The sequence below is a fragment of the Rhinoraja longicauda genome, chromosome 17 (genome assembly GCF_053455715.1).
Source record: "Rhinoraja longicauda isolate Sanriku21f chromosome 17, sRhiLon1.1, whole genome shotgun sequence".
Lineage (NCBI taxonomy): Eukaryota > Metazoa > Chordata > Chondrichthyes > Rajiformes > Arhynchobatidae > Rhinoraja > Rhinoraja longicauda.
Genome location: NC_135969.1, coordinates 12,698,587 through 12,720,830, shown reverse-complemented (window position 1 = coordinate 12,720,830; position 22,244 = coordinate 12,698,587). Strand labels below are relative to the sequence as shown.

The following is a 22,244-nucleotide window of genomic DNA, read 5'->3' as shown; positions in this document are numbered from 1 at the left end:
AACCAAAATAAAATGCAAAAGTAATGATGAAAATTGGCCCACTAAAGACTGAATAAAATAAAACCATGGCATTAATTTTAAATTATTATTTTTATCCAGTAGTTAGCAGGGACACAGATCAGGATATTAAATAATGAGATTGGAAATGCTTAAAGGATGTGAAATATTACATAGTAATCAAACTTAAATGAGATAAAATCTCCTTACAGAGAGATTACAATAGAGCATTAATGAAAAATTAGGGAAGAGGCAGTCGTGGTAAATGCAAACATTTAGTCATGTTAGATGATAACAGAGGCTTAGAGGACTGATGGTCAGCCAACTTGATCAGAGTTCCTCCTGCAGTCCTTTCCCGAGAGGACTGGTTACTGGTATGCAAGGTAACCAGTAGGTTTTACCTGGCTGTTGCCAGTATTCTGGTCGATCGTGTGTACCCACATTGACTTTTGAATGTCAACTTATGGTTTCTAAATTTCCAGGACAATTTTCACGACCAACGGATTCAGTGGGGAGTTTTCATTTTGATTAGCTTTTGCTCCACATGATGCCCAATGCTTTAAGGATTCTACTTTACAGATTATCTCTGCTGATGTCAGTGTTGTGACATGCAGCAGTCTTCTAGCATCTGAAGAGACATCCTATAACTAACAGAACACCATTTCAAATTGGGGCTACTTTAGCAAGTGCACATGGCTGCTGATTTCCTTTATCAACATACATTTGTCTACATTAAGCTCAATTCCCCACACGTATTCTATCCATATAGCTTAATATCATAAAAAAATATATTAATTTGTTACATTCAACTCATGATTATTACAGATCAAGAGTTACAAAACAAATAACCATCTGTCACTGTACCTTAAATAGCAATAATAAATTGTTTTCAAATAAATTGTTACTCAATTCTTCAGTAAGAAAAAGGGAGCAAATGACCATAATATTCCATTGAGAAACATGGCACAGAGTTTACAGAGGCAGAAAATGATTTTTTATTTATTTTAAAAGAAGCAAACAATGTCCAGAAACCATTTCCCTCTTGTGCGCAGAATTCTTTAGTTTGTATTTAAACTGAGAAACACCTTATTAGCGACCTTGTAACTCCTGTGCTAAGCTTCATTTGATAACTGAAATTAATAGGGCTGCAGTAAGCTGTAACCCCCACTTCCAATACATGAACTCAACCTGGCTTTGCACTAAGAACTTAATCAAGAAATGGATAAGGTGGAAGTGGAATTATTTATTTCTCTCGAGGGCTCATTATGAAACACGGGTAATCCAGAACCGATCTATAATGGACCTTTTGGCCCATATTAAAGGAGTGGGGCTGCAGTGGTCAAGTTCAAAATAAGCCAGAGGTGGTTTGTTTCCTTTGCACACATTAAGCAAAGAATTTAATCTCAGACAGTCTGCAGGGATCTGCAATGCAGACGTTCAATAAATGTAACTATAAATGTTATTGCAGTTATTTAACGCGGGGAAAAAATGATTGGATGGACCTGACATCCACTGCCAAAAACTGAATTTTCAAAATAATTAAAAATCCAAAGCATCAAAAATGTTGGACGGTGACTTTTCTTGCAGGAATAAAACTGAAATAATGTACAGTAAAGGTTTCTAGAAGTGAGCTTGTGTATTTTTTACTACAGAAGGACTGAAACTAAATTAACAGAAAGCCTACACTGGACATTTTTAAAGCCTCATCAGGAAGCAAATGTGGCCTAAATGAAATGCTGATCATAGTACAAATAAGCATCAATGCTTGTTGAGAAGAATCATTGCTTTACAGTGTAAAGCCTATTGCACATCACAGATCTCCAAATGCCAGAAGTTGAAGCCTGATTCATACGAATCTCCGTGGATTTATAACATGATATTAACATTATTGATACTATTCACATGTTCCATCACTGGATGTACAACAAAACCTTCACTGGGAAACTATTGCAGATTTGGGTGAGCAGCTGCTCTTGGTCTTTTTTAAGGAAAGGATGACTGGCTGGCTTGACCACCTCTTGAAACCAACTGGATAGCTGGAAAGATACGAGGCATTTGAAATAATGCCGTGTCTGGCAAGTCCGTTAGGTTTTGCTTCTTTTATGGTGGTGCAAAGCAGCATGTCATTCATCTAGCTATTTCTTTGAACAAAATGTGTGTTTTGGAAGATTGCACAAATTAAATTTATACAACTACATTTTTTATAAATTGGTTTTAAAACTAAGACAAGGTTACTTCACTGTGGTACAAAATAATTCTGGTTTTACTAACCTGTGAACTCTTCTCCACAAATGCATGTGTAACCACCCTCTCTGCGACTACATACTCCAGAATTCTGGCAGGGATTTGAGTAACAAAGGTTGATCTCTGTCTCACAGTAATCTCCAGTAAATCCTGGTGGGCAACGACAGCGAAGCCCTGTGATGGGGTGGATGGACCGGAAAAGCATGGAGCCTGAAGTAATGAATGTAGAGGAGCTGTCAAACTTCAGCACCGAGATGCATTTCATGTAGTTTTCACAGGGTTCTCGCAGGCAGACATTGTCATCAAAAGGGAGCACCTCCAGCATGGAGACTGAGGTCAGCTGCATCCGACTCATATATAGCTGTTCTTGAAGCTCCTCTGAGGAGAAGAACTGGCTCTGGCTTCCACCAGGAACCAGAGCAGAAAAACTGACATTCAGAATGCTCCCGCTGACATCTGTGTCATTTTGTATGTTGAAAACAAAGATGTCCTCCTGGCTGGCAGACAAGACTGCTGCTAGACCCTCCACAAAGCGGTTCAACGACGGAGACAGAAAGCGTTCCTGAGACATGTTTTCTAGGCGCACCGTAATACTGTTGATCAACATTTCCTCTGTAATGACAATTACTCTCAGCACACACTGCGCTGTCACGCTGTGAATCCCATCTGAAAATGGATAAACAAAAGAATTCAATTAGCTCAGGAATAAACAATTGGGATCATTTTCTTCTTTACGTATACCTGTTATTTAAAATTTAAAACTTGTCGTAAGGACTAGTATATTCAGTATCTTTTATAAATTACCCAAAATGCTTGATAGTCTTCAAGTGGCATTTGGCTATACTACCCTAATATCTTATTGAACATACTTCCCATTTAAAAAAAATTCTTTGCCAATGAGAATGTGGTATCACAGGACACCAAAATCTATCTTAATCATTGACGATATCACAATGACTTGTAATTAAACATAGTTTTACAATTTTACTAGACCAAGTGGACCCGTTGGGCCCAAACCTCTCCTGCATTGGTGCAGCAGCCCCTCCTCCCCCCTTCCCCCTCCCCTCTCCCCTCTCCCCCCTCCTCCCTCCCTCCCTCCACCTCCCATTTTGGAAAACCCAGCTTTTGGAAAGATGGCAACAAATATTTACAAGGGTGGTGCCACGTCTCGAGGGACTGATTTATGGGGAGAGGTTGGGCAGACATGGACCATATTCCTTGGAACGGAGGAGACTAAAGGGTGATCTTATAAAAGTATATAAAATCATTAGGGACAAAATAGGGTGAATGCACACATTCTTTTTCCTGTGATTAGGGAATCAAGAACTAGAGGGCAAAGGTTTAAGGTGGGAGGGAGAAGATTTAAAAGGAATCCAAGGGCATTTTCACACAAACAGTGGTACATATATAAAACAGGCTGGTGGAAGAAATGGTTGAGGCAGGTACCTATAACATTTACAAGACATTTGGGCATGTAGATGGTTTAGAAGAATTCCGGTGAAACACAAGCAAACAGAACCAGCTTAGATGGGCATCTTGGGTGGCATAGACGAGTTGGACCGAATGGCCCATTTCTATGCTGTAATGATTCTATAATATGACCTTAGGACTAGCGTAGAAGAGGTGAGATTAGACTCATGTGAAGCATGGCCAATCTTCGACCAACTGGGTCAAATAGTTTATCGCAATTGGACACTATGCAATTTTGTTTGGCATGAAGCAGAACAAACCACAACTTCCATCTCAATGATATTGCTGAGCAATTTTTGCATTTGTTTCAACTAAACCTACAACTCTTCTGTTCTTGTTGAATTTTTGCCTTTTAGCTGATAAATCTCTAGAGTGATTTGAATGCAAACACTTCCAGCTTTGGAAGACAGCCTAATGTATTGATCCAACATTACATGACCAAAGTTAACAAAGAAACAGCTCACTTACATTCAGTCACTTTATGCTGCTGCACTCCTACTGTGAATAAATAAAATAGAATCTGCCTGTTTTACAGTCACCATAGCACTTCTAAACTAATCCTGAAGAACTAGGAGACCATGTAAGTACAAATTTTATTCAGTGTATCACAATTGTAGCATATGGATTTAGCCCTCTAATTGCTCTCACATGGCAAGCTGAATGTATAATCTCTCATTAAACCAAGGCTCGCATGCATGGTGGATATGAGTTGTTCAGGTAATAAAATAATTAAAATTAGTTTAGCTATTCGACTTCGCTAGGTTATTGAAACCCAAGAGACAGTCAGACGTGCAACTAGGTTAGATATTAGGAGCGTTCTTATAACACATCGAGCTTCTGACGTTTGAGACAAAGTGATTGATTGTTTAAAGAATTACGTTTCACTGTACGTGTTCAAATTGGGATGACAGGTTTACGATGTAATGGGGGTGTCCTGTCACTGTGGACTACAGGAACTTATTTAATTCCTTTCAGCTTCCCCCCCCCCCCCCCCTCCTTGTGAATGGCCTTGTTGATTTTCTGCTTCATGCCAAAGAGATTTCCATACAGAATTGAACAATGTTGATATACAGCAGAGCCATTGGATTATGTACTGGTTTCCTGCCTGCCTTTTTCATGTGTCTAGAATTTGTCCATTCAGATCAGAGAAAAGGATTAGAATTAAGGTTTAAACTTACACCAATATAAAACTCAATATTAATTGTTAAAGCGTCATCTTAAAGACCTTATGGCTTTAAAGCCATCTTAGTTCACTATCTTAAGCTTAAAATATGACATCAAAATCTCATAAATTACTCTGGGAAGTTTCCTTCCCTCCTCCATCGGAATCCATAATGCGCTGTACTGTATGTCTCAAGAATGTTATGACTCCTGTGATATTTTGATATTTAATAAAACCATCATCAACCACTACCCCATAGTTCTAATTTTATACTATAGTTTGGATTCATTTCTTTCTGCTGAAAAAGACCTCTCAATCACATTTTCATTGCTTAAAAAGCCATACATTTTGAGTGTGTTGAAAATTGGATAGACTGGTTTCGTTTGGAATAGGAAGGGTTAACAGGAGACATAATTGATACGTACAGAATTATCAGGGGCTTGGTTGGATTAAATAGGAAGGACAAAACTCCCTAATTGTAGGAGGTTTTGAGATGAGATAAATAAGGATATGGAACTTGCTGCCTGAAAGGATGTTTGGGGGCAGATACCTTCCCTGCACTTAAAAAATGGCTGGAGGTGTATCTAGAAAGCTGCAGAAGGCTCTCCACTGCATTGAACCGCTTGGACAATAACAACATGTACATCAGACTGTTTTTCATCGACTACAGCTCGACATTCAACACCATCATTCCCTCTAAACCGAGTTACTGCTTGCCAGTGTGCAATTGCATCCTCGACTTCCTCATTGGCAGACCACAATCAGTACAAATTGGTAATAACCCTTCCTCCTTGATAACCATCAACACAGGAGCACCTTAAGTGTTCAGTCCCCTGCTCTACGCTCTCTATATCTATGACTGGCTAGCCAGACACAGCACCAATGCTTTCTTTAAATTCACCGATTGTTGATTTCAGGATGGGAAAAGCAGTGGATCCAAAAACCGATCTACATCAACAGGATAATTAGTTGCATCATGGCTTGTTTCTGTCTGATGCCCAAGAGCAAAGGTGGCTGCAGAGAGTGGTAAACATTGCCCGGTCCATTATGGGCACTGATCTCCCCACCAATGAAAGGATCTACAGGAGGCATTGTCTCAAAGGCAGCTAATATCAAAGAACACACCAACCTATTCATGCTCCCATCATCAGAAAGATGATACCGGAGTCCAAAAACCATGACTTCCAGATTCAAGAAGTTGCTTTCCCTGCCACCATCAGGTTGCTAAACATTGCACAGCAATAACCAGAACCTCAGCAAACATGATCTTCAATGGAATTTGTTATTATTGCACTACAAATTTTGATTTTGCACTATTATGGCCTGGTTACCTTGTAATTGTATATTTAATTGTTTGTTATTGCAAGTTAGAATTTCATTGTTTCATTGCCAGTACATTTGACAATTAAACACTCTTGACTTCTTCTTGACTCTCTTGATTGAAAAGAGGTAATGGAAGGTAGGATTAGGTTGGGTACCTCTATTACAAGTGGCATAGACACATTGGGGTGAATAGTGTCCTCCTTTCTACAAAAATAGTACAATTTCATACCTTTCACATCAAACTGTTAGTCCTATTTAACAGTGTTTGGCCTTTATTCCTCTAACCCTTTTTTCTCGGCACAGTGGCACAATTGATAGAGCTGCTGCCTCACAGCGCCAGAGAAGTGGGTTTGATCCTGACTTCGGGGGGTTGGCTGCGTGAAGTTTGCACGTTCTTCCTTCCATAATTAGTTAGCTTCTGTAAATTGACCATAGTGGGTAAGGAGTGGATACGAATGTGGGATAACATAGAACTAGGATAATCTAATGTCAGTATGGACTCTATGAGCAGAAGGGCCTGTTTCCATGCTGTATCTTCCATTCAATCAATGTAACCATGCATCTGTCCAAATGTCTTTATAAAGGTTGAGATCGGACGTTCTCAAGCATAAGTATTTTGGAGGAGTTAATTGGGGAATATTTTAGTTTACAAAACTAGCATTAGCCAATCATGCACCTTGAAAGAATTTAATCCTGATATTAAGGAATTATTCAATTTGTTTCTTCACTCTAAGGATTTATAAAGAGATAACCAAAAAATTATTTTAAGCCTCAGTGCTCTTAATTTAAATAAGAGAATAACAGAGCTGCATTTTGTGAATGGAAATAGTTACAACTACACAGCATTCGACGGCAAAGCAAAATTCTAATTGGCCCCAACAAGCTACAGGAGTGCAATGGATCCAAGATGGGAGTCCCAGCTGGTAATCATGTATGGCCCATTTAAATTAACCGAATCAGGAGTAACATCCAGTCTCAGTAAAGTTCATAGCAAGATAAGGGAAAAAAAGAATCTGCTATGATAGAAAAAAATGTCAGACAAGAAAATTGACCCTAAAATGTATTGACATTTTACTTTGTTTAAGATAGATACGTGCTTGTTTTTTTAATCTTGATATGCTTCCGTAAAGCAATAAAATTTAACTTAAGATATGCCTTGAAACATAAACAAATATCGATTTATCATTCGAGGCTGTATCTCTGCTCACCAGGCAGAATAGTAAAACAGGGAGCACAAAAGTATCCTTATTCATTCACAGCTGCAGAGAGACAACTTATTATAAAAACCTTGATTTGGAATTTGAATTTATAATGATGGTGAAACCATAAGCATTTGCATACTACGATGAAACAGAAAGCAATTTCAGGATTTCCACACTTGCATAATTTGTGGGAAATCCATGAAGCTGATGGCAGTGATTAAGTGTTCTTTCATAAGCTGCACTATGTATTATCCATCGCCACTGCAGTCAAAAATAAAAACAGTGAACTGATGAAAAACAAAATCATAAAATCAAAAAACTGTGCATGTGGGAAACTTGAAATAAAAAACAAATATGCTGGAAGCACTCAGTAGGTCAGAGAATCAGTGGTAAGAGAGAGAAAAAATTGACATGTCAGGTCCAGAGACCCTTCAACTCTAGTTCCCCAGACCTGAAACATTGAATGATTCTTTCCACAGATGCTGTCTGACCAGTTGAAGTTTTCCACCACATTTTCATGAACAATTGTGGTTTATATGGCTATTCCCATGGTGAAAAACACATGAAAATATTCTGACTTGCTGCATGAAGTATAATCGATTCTGGAATGGTAAACTCACGCATAATTAATTCATTTTCTTATAGAGGTGTATAAAATCACAGAGTCTCTTGCCCAGAGTAGGGGAATCGAGGACAAGAGGGCATGGGTTTAAGGTGAAAGGGGAAAGATTTAATAGGAATCTGAGGGGTACCTTTTTCACACAAAGAGTGGTGGGTGTATGGAACAAGTTGCCAGATGAGGTAGTTGAGGCTGGGACTATCCCAACATTTAAGAAAATGCTAGACAGGTACATGGATAGGACAGGTTTGGAGGGATACTGGCCAAATGAGGCCAGGTGGGACTAGTGTAGCTGAGATACGTTGGCCAGTGTGGTCAAGTTGGGCTGAAGGGCCTGTTTCCACACTGTATCACTCTATGACTCTAACTCTATCAGTAAAATACTATTTTATACAATTAAAAGTATACTATTTTATACATGCAATTCTCCCAAATAAATAATTTAAATATAACAAATTAACCCATTTTCTCAGCCATCTTAATTGTATGTATTTTCTCATCTTTATTTCATACTCCATCAAACATTTGAAATACAAGCTGTAAATTATACATTAATGTCTTTGCTGTGAGAATTCTTCAATGCAGAAAAAACAATTCTTCAGGCTGTGCTCCATGCCTGATAACATCACAACTGCTGGACTGCATGGATCTTCTGAATTGACATCAGACACTCACTCTGTAGGACGGAAGTGCAGATGCTGGTTTAAACCAAAAATAGACACAAAAAGCTGGAGTAACTCAGCGGGTCAGGCAGCATCTCTGGTGAGAAGGAATGGGTGACGTTTCGGGACCCAAAACGTCACCCATTCCTTCTCTCCAGAGATGCTGCCTGACCCACTGTTACTCCAGCTTTTTGTGTCTATCTTCAGACCGTAACTGTTTTTTAGAAAAGGGGAAGTCGATGCCAGTAGCTAGTTCTATGTGGACAAGTTTTTTTTAGTTCAATGACTAGCTCCATCATGTCATTGTTGACTGCTAAATCAAGCCAATAAAATATTGAGATGAATCTTGCTGGTTAGAATCAGGGGTACAAAATTGAAAACTTTAACTTTGATTTTTATTTAGTTTAGAGATTCAGCATGGAAACAAGCCCTTTGGCCCACTGACCCAGCTGACCACTGATCGATCAGCCATTGACATTAGTTCTATATTACCCCACTCTCTCATCGACTCCCTGGGCATTCAGGGCAGTTTGCAGAGGCTAATTAATCTACAGACCTGCACATCTTTGGGTTGCGGGAGGAAAGTGGAGCACCCAGAGGAAACCCACAAGGTCACAAGGAGAAAGTGCAAACTCCGCACGAACGGCACCCAAGGTCAGGAGCAAACCTGTGTTTCTGGCGCCGCACCACTGTGCCACAGGCACCTGTGCGTTGCCAATGACGGATGTCCAAGCCGGACCAATGTCTACTGATTCCACAATGAGACATAACTTATGTCCACTCAAATTCCAAATCAGGTATCATTTATTCAGATCCGCCATAACATCATAATCCTTTAATTTCAAATGGATGAGATTGTTCTCGGCCCATAGTTTAGCAGGCAAAAGGGAGCCAAGTCACTTTTTTAATAAGTAATTTATTTCTTACTTTTGTAATTTTAATTATTTAAGGTCTTGAGTTTTTAATGCTTAGTTCAATTTTTTTAATTTTAACGATATTTGATTTGAAAGCTTTGCTGCAATCAAAGTCTGTCAGGGTTATTCAGGAGAGTCAGACTTCAGCACTACTTCATGTGAGGGGTCACCACCCAACTCAAATGAAAGGGTGCAAGAACAGTCCTCTGCATCCAACTCACTTGAATAGGGAGGGGTGCATGGAGATGAAAAGGTGGCTTCGGTACTACACATTTCTGTTAACAAGTAGCAGGTTAAGATAAGGAAGGTGATTTTTTTGTAACTAATGTAGAAAACCACAGAACAGTTCTGGGGTATATTTTGGACCAGTCCAATGAGTTTTGCACACAGCAGAATGTATGCAGCAATTCTATTAAAGATGTGGCCATAAATTGGATCTAACTTGTTGTTATACCGGTACCGTGCTAATGCATTGCCTTCAATAGACCAGAACTCGAAAGTGAACAGCTGTGAATCAACAATACCTGTGAATTGTGTTGCTACAAATATGATGGAACTATCCATCTACAATGGCACTTTAGATTCTTCAACCACTATATTCAGCCATTGGGTTTACAATGCATTTGTACATTGAATGCACTAACAATGAAGACCAGAATACCTTAAAAAGATGTGCCGCATCTCTACACTTTACAAAAACTAACAATTATGTTTGTTGTCCTGCTATTTTCATGAGAGAGGGGAAAGACAATCACACCATGCATGGGGAACTCTTGCAATTACTACTTTGTTGCAAAAATTACAAGTTTGTTCTCAGGTTGTCACTTCCCTTTTGTAGGCCGTACAGACATTTCTGCATAAATGCTTGGAGCAAAATGATAGAAACCCCACCAACTCTGGCAATGTCCCCCCCCCCCCCCCCCCCCCCCCCCCCCCACCCAAGCAAAGTAGAGGTATACAACTATACACTGTTCCAGAAATCATATTGTAAAGAATAAATTGCTTCTTCAGAGTAGGACACAAAAACTCAGTTCACAAGACAGCCAACCACTGACATGGTAATAAGCACTAAATGGATGTAAAGTGAGTGTGCAGGGGTTTAAAGTGCATCTTCGATTTCTGCCTCAAACCTTTTTCAGGTTCAAATGAATATGATACGATAGCAGCGTTTAAGAGGCTTTTGGATAGGCACATGAATATGCAGGGAATGGAGGGATATGGATCATGTGCAGACAGATGAGATTAGTTTAACTTGGCATCATGTTCCACGCAGATACTATGGGCCAAAGGGCTTATTCTAAGAAAGAGCTGAGTGAATGCATACCAGGCCAAAAGACAAAATAACACCAGTCTATCTTAAAAGTGCTCATGTGATTAATTCTACAGAATATCACTTCTTCAAATCAGATTGGCATGGTATTAGCATGATGGACCATTGTTCGTGTGGCTTGAACACTCTTCAGTGAGCTTTGCCTTTCTTCTTTAAAACCACCCAGACATCTGTGTGGTAAAATATCTTAATTCAAGAAACAGAATTCTTTGTTTCATTGTTATTCTTGTCATGGTCATCTCACTCCTTAGACGTTCAGTCAGGACAAGACTCTGTTCCCAGATTTATACCAACAAAATAACACAATTATAAAAGAATAATTGTCACTTCACTAAGGTAGTCCATTCAACAGAATAAGACAGATGCACTATTGTTAAAATAAAGTCTCATCTTTCTTTTGGCCATACAAGCTTGTCAATTACTCCAATGTGTTTATCCAAAATATTTCAACAATAGGACACAGTAATGGTAATTTTACAACAGTTCATTATATATATGAAAATAAAAATTCATCTGATAGGCATTACTTAGAAGGCAGCGATCATTCACACACAGCAACATCGCTGAGCTTCTAAATGTTTTGCTGAATTCCTGATTCTTCCAGCTGTAACAACTGTCTGCCATATATTCATCAAGGGCATGGAACTTTACTTCATTCAGATGGGCAAACAGAAGAATACCCACCATGAAGAGAACTTTTTGTAACTGTCAGCACCTTTGTGGCGACTCTTGTGTACATTGTATGCAGAAACAACTTGACTGTACCTAGGCACGTGACAATAAAGTATCATCATCATTCAATGCACACGAGGGATATAATGACAGAAGATTGGAGTGCCATCAGATCCAGCAGTACAGAGAGGTGTTGATAAATAAATGTTCAAGATCTGATTATAACGCAGTCATCTATCACTTTAGTAAAAATGACAGAATTGTTCACTGAACACTGGATTTCCAGCATTTTTTACAACTTTCATCGAATAAAAATCATGGAATCATAGAATGATTATAGCAGAGGAGGAGGTTCGTTAGCCATTGTACCTGGACTGGTTCTCTACCAGAAAAACTCTCTAGTTCTACTTTCCAGACCCTTCTGCATTATTGCACATTTTCTCAACTCCCTTGTGGAGGACGTATGGAACTTGCTTCCACTACATCTTCAGACAATGCATTCCAAATGTCAAGCACACACACTCTGTAAGTGTTTCCCTCAAGTCACGCTAAATTAGTTCAAAACCCATGATCTCTAGTCCTTGATCTCTCCTTCGACAGGGACAGCCTCCCACTATTCACCTTGTGCAGACCCCTCATCATTTTAGGGATACAAAGTCATTGTTCAAAAGGGATAGAGCATGAACTTCCTGGAGGTAATGGGGAAACAAATTGTGGATACAAATAAGACCTCTGGCAATGACACTGTAGATGCAATAACATACAGCAGTCAACCCACGCCATGGATGTAACAACTTGCTTATCTGCTTCAACTCTTAGATTTCATTTGTCAGAATAAGTTGAAATGAACAAGCACTCCGAACACAGGCTCAGGCTGCAAATCTATTTTTGTTCTTAATCCCACTGGTATTTCCCCCCTCAACTTGGACACACACAAATATTGATATTTTATTACCTGCCAGCGCAGCACATCAAAAGTATTCCATTTCACCGATGCTACAAAAAAAATGCTCTGGAGGAATGTACTATAGTTAGCAACAAGTCAATGGATAACAAGGACTTGGTGTGCTCCAACAGTCCCTCCTCAGCCATCTCTCCTTTGTGAAAAATGTCAGACTTCAATTTACCCTGTAATTTGTAGACCTTGATCCCATCAACAATCTCTGTAAATCTCCTCTGTACCCTTTCCAGTGTCTCCACTTTTTACTGTAAGAAGACGCTCAATATCTGCCATTATTAATGTGAACATATCATTCTGGGTGGCATTGTTCACAGAAATGGACACCAGGACATCCTGATTGAAACAGGTTTTTGGGCTGGAGTGGCAGGCAACAATATGATTTGTCTTAAATTGCAATATTTTGTTGGGAGCAATTCCAATCTGGCACGTCCCAATCTGGCATGTAGTTGGGCCACAGGATTCTAACTAGGAGAGAAAGCATTTGGAAATCCTCAACAAGAACTCTAGGTGAGATCCTAGATAGAGCTCTTAAGGATAGCGGAGTCAGGGGGTATGGGGAGAAGGCAGGAACGGGGTACTGATTGAGAATGGTCAGCCATGATCACATTGATAAATAAATGGCCTTCTCCTGCACCTATTGTCTATCCAACCAGTGTTATATAAAGGTTTGGCATGACTATGCTACATTTACATTCAATGCCAAGAATTATTTACTTATTAATTGCCTTCTCAGTCGTTTCTACCACTGTCAATGACTTGTGAACCTACACCCAATGTCTCTCAGCTCCTACATCACTTGTTTTTTTCTATAGACCCTCTATCCTTGCCAAAATCCAACACCTCACATTTCTCCACATTAACTTTGTATGTCACACATCTGCCCATTCATTCTACCAGTATATTTCTATTCTATCACAACTTATCATTGTCCTCTTTGCAGTTCACACCACTACTAGGTTTTACATCATGGGTAAATTCAGTTGTACCCAAGTCCAGGCCACCATTATAAATCAAAAAAGCAAGGGTCCTAACAGCAATCCCCAATGAATGCCACTATTCACCTTCATCCAATCAGGAAAAGTACCAAACACCATAACACCATATTACCCATTACTGAGCCAACCCAGTATTCGTGCAGTCAATGTCCCTTTATGCCACATGCTTCAACTTTGCTGATAAGCCGTTTAAGCAGCATCTTAACAAAAGCCTTCTGGAAGTCCATGTACATCACATTGACTACATTACCTCATCAAAATGTTCTATCAAATTGCAAAGCATGAGTCGTCCTTAACAAATACATGCTGAAATGCCTTAATCCATTTTCCTCCAGATAATTATAAGCCCCATCACTAATGAATGTTTCTAAAAGCTCCTCCGCTCCAAGGTCAAACTATCTCACGTGTAGTTGTTTATTATTACTGCCTCTCTTTGGGCAAGGAAAGAACATTCTCCAGTCTTCTGTATTCATCAAGAAGAAGGACATGGGGAACAGTGAGATCAATGCAGAGAATACTAATATACTAGTATATAGAATACTAATATACTAGGGAGGTTTAAGATCAAGCAGGTGGTGGTGTTGGGGCTCTTTAAGAACATTAAGCTGGATGAATTCCCAGGACCTAATGATATCTATCCCAGCTTTTTGAGAGGGTCATAAGAGGAGACCGCAGGGGCCTTGACAAAGATCGATGTATCTTAAATAGCCACAGACAGGGTCTTGGAGGACAGGAGAGTAGCCAATGTTGTTTCTTGTTTAAAAAGCAAAATAGTGATAATCCAGGAAATAATAGACTACTGAGCCTCACACCAGTGCTTGGGATGCTATTGGAGAAGGCTCATCAGGATAGGATTTGCTCTCATTTTGAAAATAGGCTAATTGGGGTCAGTCAGTATGGCTTAGTGCGAACCAGGTCATGTCATACGAACTGGATTGAGTTTTTTTTGAGGAGGTGATAAAGATGATTGATGAGGGCAAGGTGGTGGATGTCATTGACACGGAATTTAGTAAGGCATTTGATAAAGTCCCTCATTGTTGGCTGATCCAGAAGGGTGAGATTCATGGGACACAAGGTGATCTGGTCATTTGGATTCAGACAAGGCATACTCATTAAAGACAGAGGAAGGTGGTAGAAGTGTGCTATTCTGACTGGAGGTCCGCAGGGAACTGTGCTGGCACCTCTGTGGTGTGATATATAAATGACTTGGATATAAACATGGATGTTAAAGTATACAGCAGTTCATATGATCAGTTACAGAAGTGGGCAGAGAAATGGCAGATGGAGTTTAATCTGAACAACTGTGAGGTGTTACACTTTGGAAGGTCAAGTGTAAAGGGAAAATATATAGTCAATAGCAAAACCCTTTACAAAATTGAGGTACAGAAAAATGTTGGGGTCCAAGAACATAGTCCCTGAAAATGGCAATAGAAGTCGATACAGTGACAAAGAAGGTATGTGGTACGCTTGCCTTCATCAGTTGGTGTACTGAGTATTAGAGTGTAGAAGTCATGTTGCAGATTTATTGGACTGTGGTTAAGCCTCATTTGGAGTATTGCGTACAGTTCTGTTCTCCCCATGACAGGAACAATGTGGAGGCTCTGAGGAGGTTTACTAGAATGTTGACTGGATTAGAGGGTACTGGCTATAAAGCGAGGTTGCACAACCTGAAGTGTCAGAGATAGAGGACAAACAGAAAATTATGAGAGGCATATGTAGACAATCAGAACCTTTTTACCAGCGTGGAAATGTCAAAGACTAGACAGCATGGCTTTAAGGTCAGAGTGGCAAAATTCAAAGGAGATGTGCGGGACAAGATTTTTAAAACATAATGTGTGGTGGGTGCCTGGAATAGAGGTGGTGATGGAGGCACATACGATAGTGGCATTTAAGATGGACAGCGAAATGGAGGGATATGAATTATGTGCAGGCTCAGGAGATTAATTTAACCTGACATCATGGTCAGCATTGAAATTGTGGGTCAAAAGGTGCCTGTTCCTGTGCTATACAGTCCAATGTTCTCTGTACCTATTTGATACCTTAAGAGACAAGTTGTCATTTTATCCTTAATAGGCACCACTCTGCCATGAACTACCCTTTTACTGTTAATATGCCTATCAGACACTTCTGGATTCCCATTTGTGAATGTTAACTGTCTGAATCATTTTGGGCGAAAACTATGGAACCACAGATCGTGCAACAAAAGAAAGCAGCCAAGAAATGCCACCCTTTATGTCAATGGAAAATTGCAGAGGGACAAAACAAATTACAATATAGATGAAATAAACGATAATGCTTTTGAAAAATCTCTTAATGCATTGGATAACTGCCTGCATTATATCACATATTCCTGACACAAACAACACCAAATGATAAGCTCCAAGATAAAGGCTTAGCAGGAGAATGCCAGCACTTTGTCCTTCAATAATCTTTGATCAGAGAGCTTTTCAGAGTCAACAAAAGGATTAATTTATAATAATGATCTAGCAGTGGAACAAATACAGTAAATAGACGCTCATGATATATGATGTGTAATACAGCCCATAAAATAAAGTTACAGTCTTAGAGACTTAATAATTTACATATCTTCAGACATATAATGAAACATATTCTGTACTTAAATTCTCTGTAGGGTCTCAACGGAATTGCTGCAGGCAATCGCAAACTTTGCAGATTTGCACATTAACAGAATAAAATCTTTATGCCTTATGTATATTAACTTTATTAGTGACTTTATTTACAACAGTGGGCGTAACTGTTCAAGGCTTTACACAGCTGTGACGTTAATTACCATATGTTAGCTATGAATTTCAGCAGCTGGGGTACTTTGCAACATTGCTATTTAATTTGATTGAGTAGTCAGGGAGACGATTGGAGTCAATGTCTTGGGATGGACGGTATTCAAGTTCTATAAATGAAAGCTTCAGCTTGACCTTCGGCTGAAGGGCGTCATGATTAACTCAAGACTTGATATTAAACAATAATCGCAAAATAAACTGATTCAGAACAAATGAGGAGTAGTTTCCAAATTTGAAAATCAGGATGTAATAAACAGAGAACACTTTTTAAAGTAACATGCATTGCGATTGCAGTGAATGGTGCAGCATTTGGGAGGCATTTTAACAAAGGAAAAGTTCATTGCTTTTGTGTTATTGTTGTGTAGCTGCATTGGAGGAAAGGTGAAACACATCTCAATCCTGGTGATATCCTAGGGAAATGGCTCGTACATACTAGTTGGGGTGATAAATAGTTCCAGAAGTGATGGCCGCCATTAGATTATATTGACTAAGAATGAGGGGGAGACAAGAAACAATCACAATACCACAGAGATATGATACTGCATTTCTTGAAATTGCTCTTGCTTTATTGGTCTATCTTTACTAGAAGTGTAAAGGAAACTGTTCACTGTATAAGCAGGTTTTTTCAATGAGGTGACAATAATGAAACAGAAACACTAAAGGGAATTCCTGGTCATATTACATTTACACCAAGATTCTGTCTGCTTGTTTCTCCCTGGAGCAGTTAATCTCGATATGTCTGCAAGTTATTTCCAGGCACTATACATATTGGACTCTCTACTGCCTACACAGCGTTTGATGCTTCTGAGTGTATAACTTGGAGAGGTATGGGATGGATATCTGGACATTCCAGTGACAATTTCGCTGATTATATCATAGACAGTTTGCTAAATGGGGAAGGTAGAGGAACTTATATTTGACTTTGTGTCACTCACAAACTGGTGAACATTGATCATGAATTATTACAGTTCCTGCTGTAAAGGCTGCACAGAGACAATGCCTTATTTGATTGCATTGCCTTTAAGCAAGATTGACTTTTTAATAAAACCATCACGTTTAAAACAAATGTGGCTGTGTAGCCTTTAGCTCTGCAAATTACACATGGTTGCAGAAGCACGCTGTTGTCAGAATGGTTTTATAAGTAATAAGGTGAGGAAATTATTTTTGCATTTCAGTGATAATTTTCCAATTAGATAATTATGTGAATAAAATTATCTATGGAGAAAGCAACACACCATTCTGAAATGTTGTAGATTCTATCAAACATTCTCATATCTACCTTTAGTTTGCTTATCAATAAGTCATATCTGTACACAAACTAGCACTTTGATTTGATTGCTCATACATTTTTGAACATTGATTTGATTGCTCATACATTTTGAACATTAACCAAAATAAACTGCTGGAAATATTTTACTGCTTACTGAGCCAAATAATATGAAGGTATCACAAAATGCTGGAGTAACTCAGCAGGTCAGGCAGCATCTAGGAGAGATGGAATGGGTGACGTTTTGGGTCGAGACCCTTCTTCAGACTGTTCTTCAGCAAAATAATACAGTAATATTACAAAAATAATATCTTTAAGTTTAGATCTAATATTAGATCTAATACTTCTGCATGAATATCCTCAAGATAGCCCTCAGAGTAGCACAGTGATCATCAGGAGCACAGTCAGCTTAGATGCAAAACAAGGGCCTGGCCACGGTTGTTCTGAAGTTAACTTGAACCAAAGTGCTTGTGGTTTTCTCCACGCTCAACCCAACTATCAATGTGAACATAGCGGTCGGTCTAGGTGGCATTGTTCACATAAATAGAGACCAGACATCTCGACTGAAACAGATTGTTGGGCTGGGTTGGCAGGCCACAATCCGCCAAATTCCAATATTTTGTTGGGAGTAATCTCCCATCTAGCCCGACTTCTATGCACGTAGTGAGACCACAGGATTCTACTTGGGAGAGAAAGGAGTTGGAAATCCTCAACAAAAACTCCAATGGCATCAAATCAAACATCAGCAAGAGAACCTCCTTCGGTGCTTCTTCAAAATAGTGTTCAATATAGTCGAATACAATGACTGCAAGGCACAGTGTATTTTACTAAAAGCTCAGTACCACTGTTGACTAAACTAGCTATGATCTGCAAGATGCAAACCAAAAGTGCAAAGCTTACTTAAAATAATCTTCACAATTAACAATTTCACAAGATGGAAACTGGAAGGAAGAAGAAAATTTAAAATAGAAGCAGAAAATGCAAAAAAATTATTTGGGCAGGCAGCATCCAGAGAGAGAGAGGGAAACAGGATTAGTGTTTCAGATCAATAATCTTTAATCAGTCAACAGATGTTGCCCAAGATGCTGAATGCTAATATTTAGATTTCTTAGGTCTCCGTGGAATTAACATGTCACCATTTGATTGCATTGTATTCAAGATTTAATTCATCTAAATCAGAATGCAGGAAGGTATTGATTCCTTCCAATAAATACAGAAAATAAAAAATCTGAATGGGTATCAGGTTAAAACTATATTGATTTTTATTTGAATGAGTGGAACTCAAACCAAACCAAAGCTCTTAGAATACAAACATGGTTGTTTGCATTTTCACAGCATCATCTATATACTAAAACTCTTGTTTGTTATCTTGTTTGTGACTGAACTTCAGCCAAAATGGTACACGATAGCGCGACAATTTTAGGCCCACCTTACTCACCATTGTCACTTTAGTGATAATGCAAGTAGTTTTATTGAAATCGGTGTTATATTTTAAAAGTTATTCACATTTAAAAGTTTAAAAGGAGGGGAGGGGGAGGGGAGGAGGGAGGGGGAGTGGGGGAGAAGGGAGAGCGGGTTGAGGAGAGAGGGGAGGGGGGGAGGACAGGGTGCTGCACCAATGCAGGAGAGGTTTGGGCCCAACGGGTCCACTTTGTCCAGTACATATTAAGTTCTTATAAATGATTTTGGGATCAATAACTCTGGTGTTTAAACCTGGAGATTCAAAGATATAATGGATCCTATATTTAGATAATTGGAAAGAGTTTTCTGAAATCAAGGTAATTGAAATATTTACAATGCAAAGACTAAAGATACTTAGTCAAGCAGGCGCCAAAAAGGTTTAAAATTAAATTCAGTCCTGCTAATTAAAATAAACAACATTTGATGTCAATTATTTGTAATTTAATAGGGGCATCCACTGGCTTCAATAGAGTTTTACAAAAGCCAAGATACATTATTATTCCTTCCTTAGTGCCCCGCACAAGTCTTATCACACATAGGGGAGAATGATCTGGAGCTTCTCTCTCAGGTCCCTGCTGAAGCATGCCTAAAACCGGACAATGCAATAACCTGAGGCTACTGATCATTTCCCCCCCACCCCCCCCCCCCCCCCTCCTTCGAGAATGCTTTGCTTCCATTTCCCATTAGAGCACAGTTGAGATCACAAAGCTAATTGTACGGAGAATAATGAATGTGGCATTTGGTCATGTAAAAACACCTCAAATGATACCTCGATTGTTGCTCTTCCACTCAAATATGCATTCAGATTTTGTCAACCAATATCTTCCCCATGACAAATCAAAATTAAGTGGCGGAGGACAGATATTTTATTCTAGTCTACTTCAAATTTCATCTACATACAAAGAATAAATTTGAAAACCACATTCGAGAATCAAATGATTATTCCCATACAACATCCGCAGAATGTAAAAGACTCCACAATGGTCCGATAAGTTACTATGCTGCGATATAGACATGCATTTAAACAAGCGAATCGTGTGTTTTTAAACTGTCTAAAAGATTACTGTTAAAGGCCATTTCATAGTAAATACATTTTTTTTAAACTTATTAACGACTTCAGACACCTCCCCTGATCTCATCCATTGATAGCATAACTAACCAGTCCTGTTAACATATCCCAAACAAAATTACAAGTTTTAGTTGGAAGTTCACACAGACTTCCAATGGTCACTGTGAAAAGTCTACAACAACTAAATTATAATTCAATCTAAGCTTTAGTAAAAGAAAAATAACACTGAGAATTTGATAGCAAATTCTCTTTTCTCCCCTGGCTGATAGAGGAGACAACCGAACAATAATGGCCCTGGAAATATTAGGAGGAGATTAGAATAACAATTTTCTTTAAAAAGAACTGCTACATGCATTTTGACAAATTGTTGAACCACCACCAAGTGTCAAATATTTTAAGGCTCAGTGAATTTAATTAGAGGGTGTAGTTCCTCTTACTGGCATAAACCTATACTCGTGCTGAAGACACACTGCTAGAGACGCTATTTAGTTAGATTTCTAGCTGCATCATCATCTTATTTTTGTTTTTAATTTAAGTATTTCAAGTGGCGTGCGATTTTACAACCGCAACAGAAAGGAACCAAGCATAAGAATTTTTTTTAAATGTGTCACAAAAATCACTGGGTAATCAAACATTTAGATTGCACACAGCAGCCACAATTTACAATGCACCTAAATTACTGCAGTAGTGTCATTTAAAAAGGCAGGCTGCTATTGCCAAAGTTCATATTCCTTTTAATCCTCTGCATATTGTAGGCTTTGTACTTGTAGAAATATGTTACCAGTCACTGGTAACATATTTCACAGCAGCTCTTACTGTCTGCAAATAGTTATACTTTACTACTTATACCCAAAATTGTATATCTTATAGGCAAAGCAATTTAGCAAAGAACCAGTTCATTGACTCATCCAACTTGTTCAGAGGTAATTCAGTCCAACATATTTGCGATATGCCCATTTATCCAATAGAAATAATTCACTATAAACCCACTTCATGGCTTATATTCTTTCTCATTATGCAATTTTTCTAACTCGCCTAATTCTCTTTCATATTATTGCTTCTGCCTCAACACCCACATGCAATACAACAATCCAAGTGTGCTGTTTATGTGTGCAGATGAATGTGTGACATTACTTTTAACTTTCCCCTTCAATCATCCAGTAAAAAACTAATTCATAAAAAACACCTGAACATAAATCTGCCTTATGAATACAATAATAATAATATATTCCTTTATTCGTCCCACACCAGGGAAATTTACAGTGAAACGGTTTATGTTATAGACATCAATAAAGGGCAATGCGAGAAATTCAACAGGAAAGGTAAATGCAGATTAAAACAAATTCTTACCAAACGCTTGTAAATACTGCATTTCCACTGCAGTATGAGCCGAACGGATGCCTTCAATAAAAACATGCATTGCACTTTGATTTAAATAATGCATCCCTTCATTTTCTGGTCTGGTTCTAATTGTGAGCACATTTACATTATACAATCGCAAATGATCGCAGGCAAAGCTATTAACATTAACTAGAAGGTGAGAATGGCATTTCACTGCTTTTGAGTTGCGTTAAAAAAGAAAAAAAGTTTAAAATATTATTACTTAAAAAGGAAGTTTTGAAGCTCCTAAATTGACAGTCCGAGCAGCCGAGTTAAAAGGGAGATTGATCTCTCAGAAAAATGTTTCAACGAGTAACAAGGAATTTATTTTATACAACCAATGTAAGATTTATCCTCCCGTAGAGAGGTGATTGATAAATGGAGAATCAACAATTTGTGCAGCTTCCCACTTCAGAGGATCACTGAAAGTACTTTTAGATTAGGCTGCACAACTACCTTTTCGGTCAGCAAAAATTAGTGGGAAACCTGAAGATAGAGTGAAACAAGAAAGAATTTGATATTACGGTGGCACAATGTATGAACCTTGAGACTGAATTATGTAGAGAAAATATTCATTTAGAATTTTAAAAATCAGGAAAAATAAAACTACTTTGTTCCACCATATCAAGCAAGCCGAAATACATTCAAAATAATAGTATCCCAATAGTAGAAATTTACTTAACCTGACTGAGAAAATGCAAAATGAGTTTCAAAGTGG

General features: G+C 38.6%; 1 protein-coding gene across 3 annotated transcripts in view; it reads right to left on the bottom strand.

Moving 5' to 3' along the window:
• The window catches only part of celsr3 (cadherin, EGF LAG seven-pass G-type receptor 3), a 188,664-nt gene that overhangs the window by 154,604 nt on the left and 11,816 nt on the right, over positions 1–22,244 (bottom strand). For all 3 annotated transcript variants that reach the window (XM_078414152.1, XM_078414154.1, XM_078414153.1), the window contains exon 2: positions 2,269–2,907. In XM_078414152.1, the coding sequence (XP_078270278.1) occupies positions 2,269–2,907 (639 nt within the window). The remainder of the gene's footprint in view (positions 1–2,268; positions 2,908–22,244) is intronic.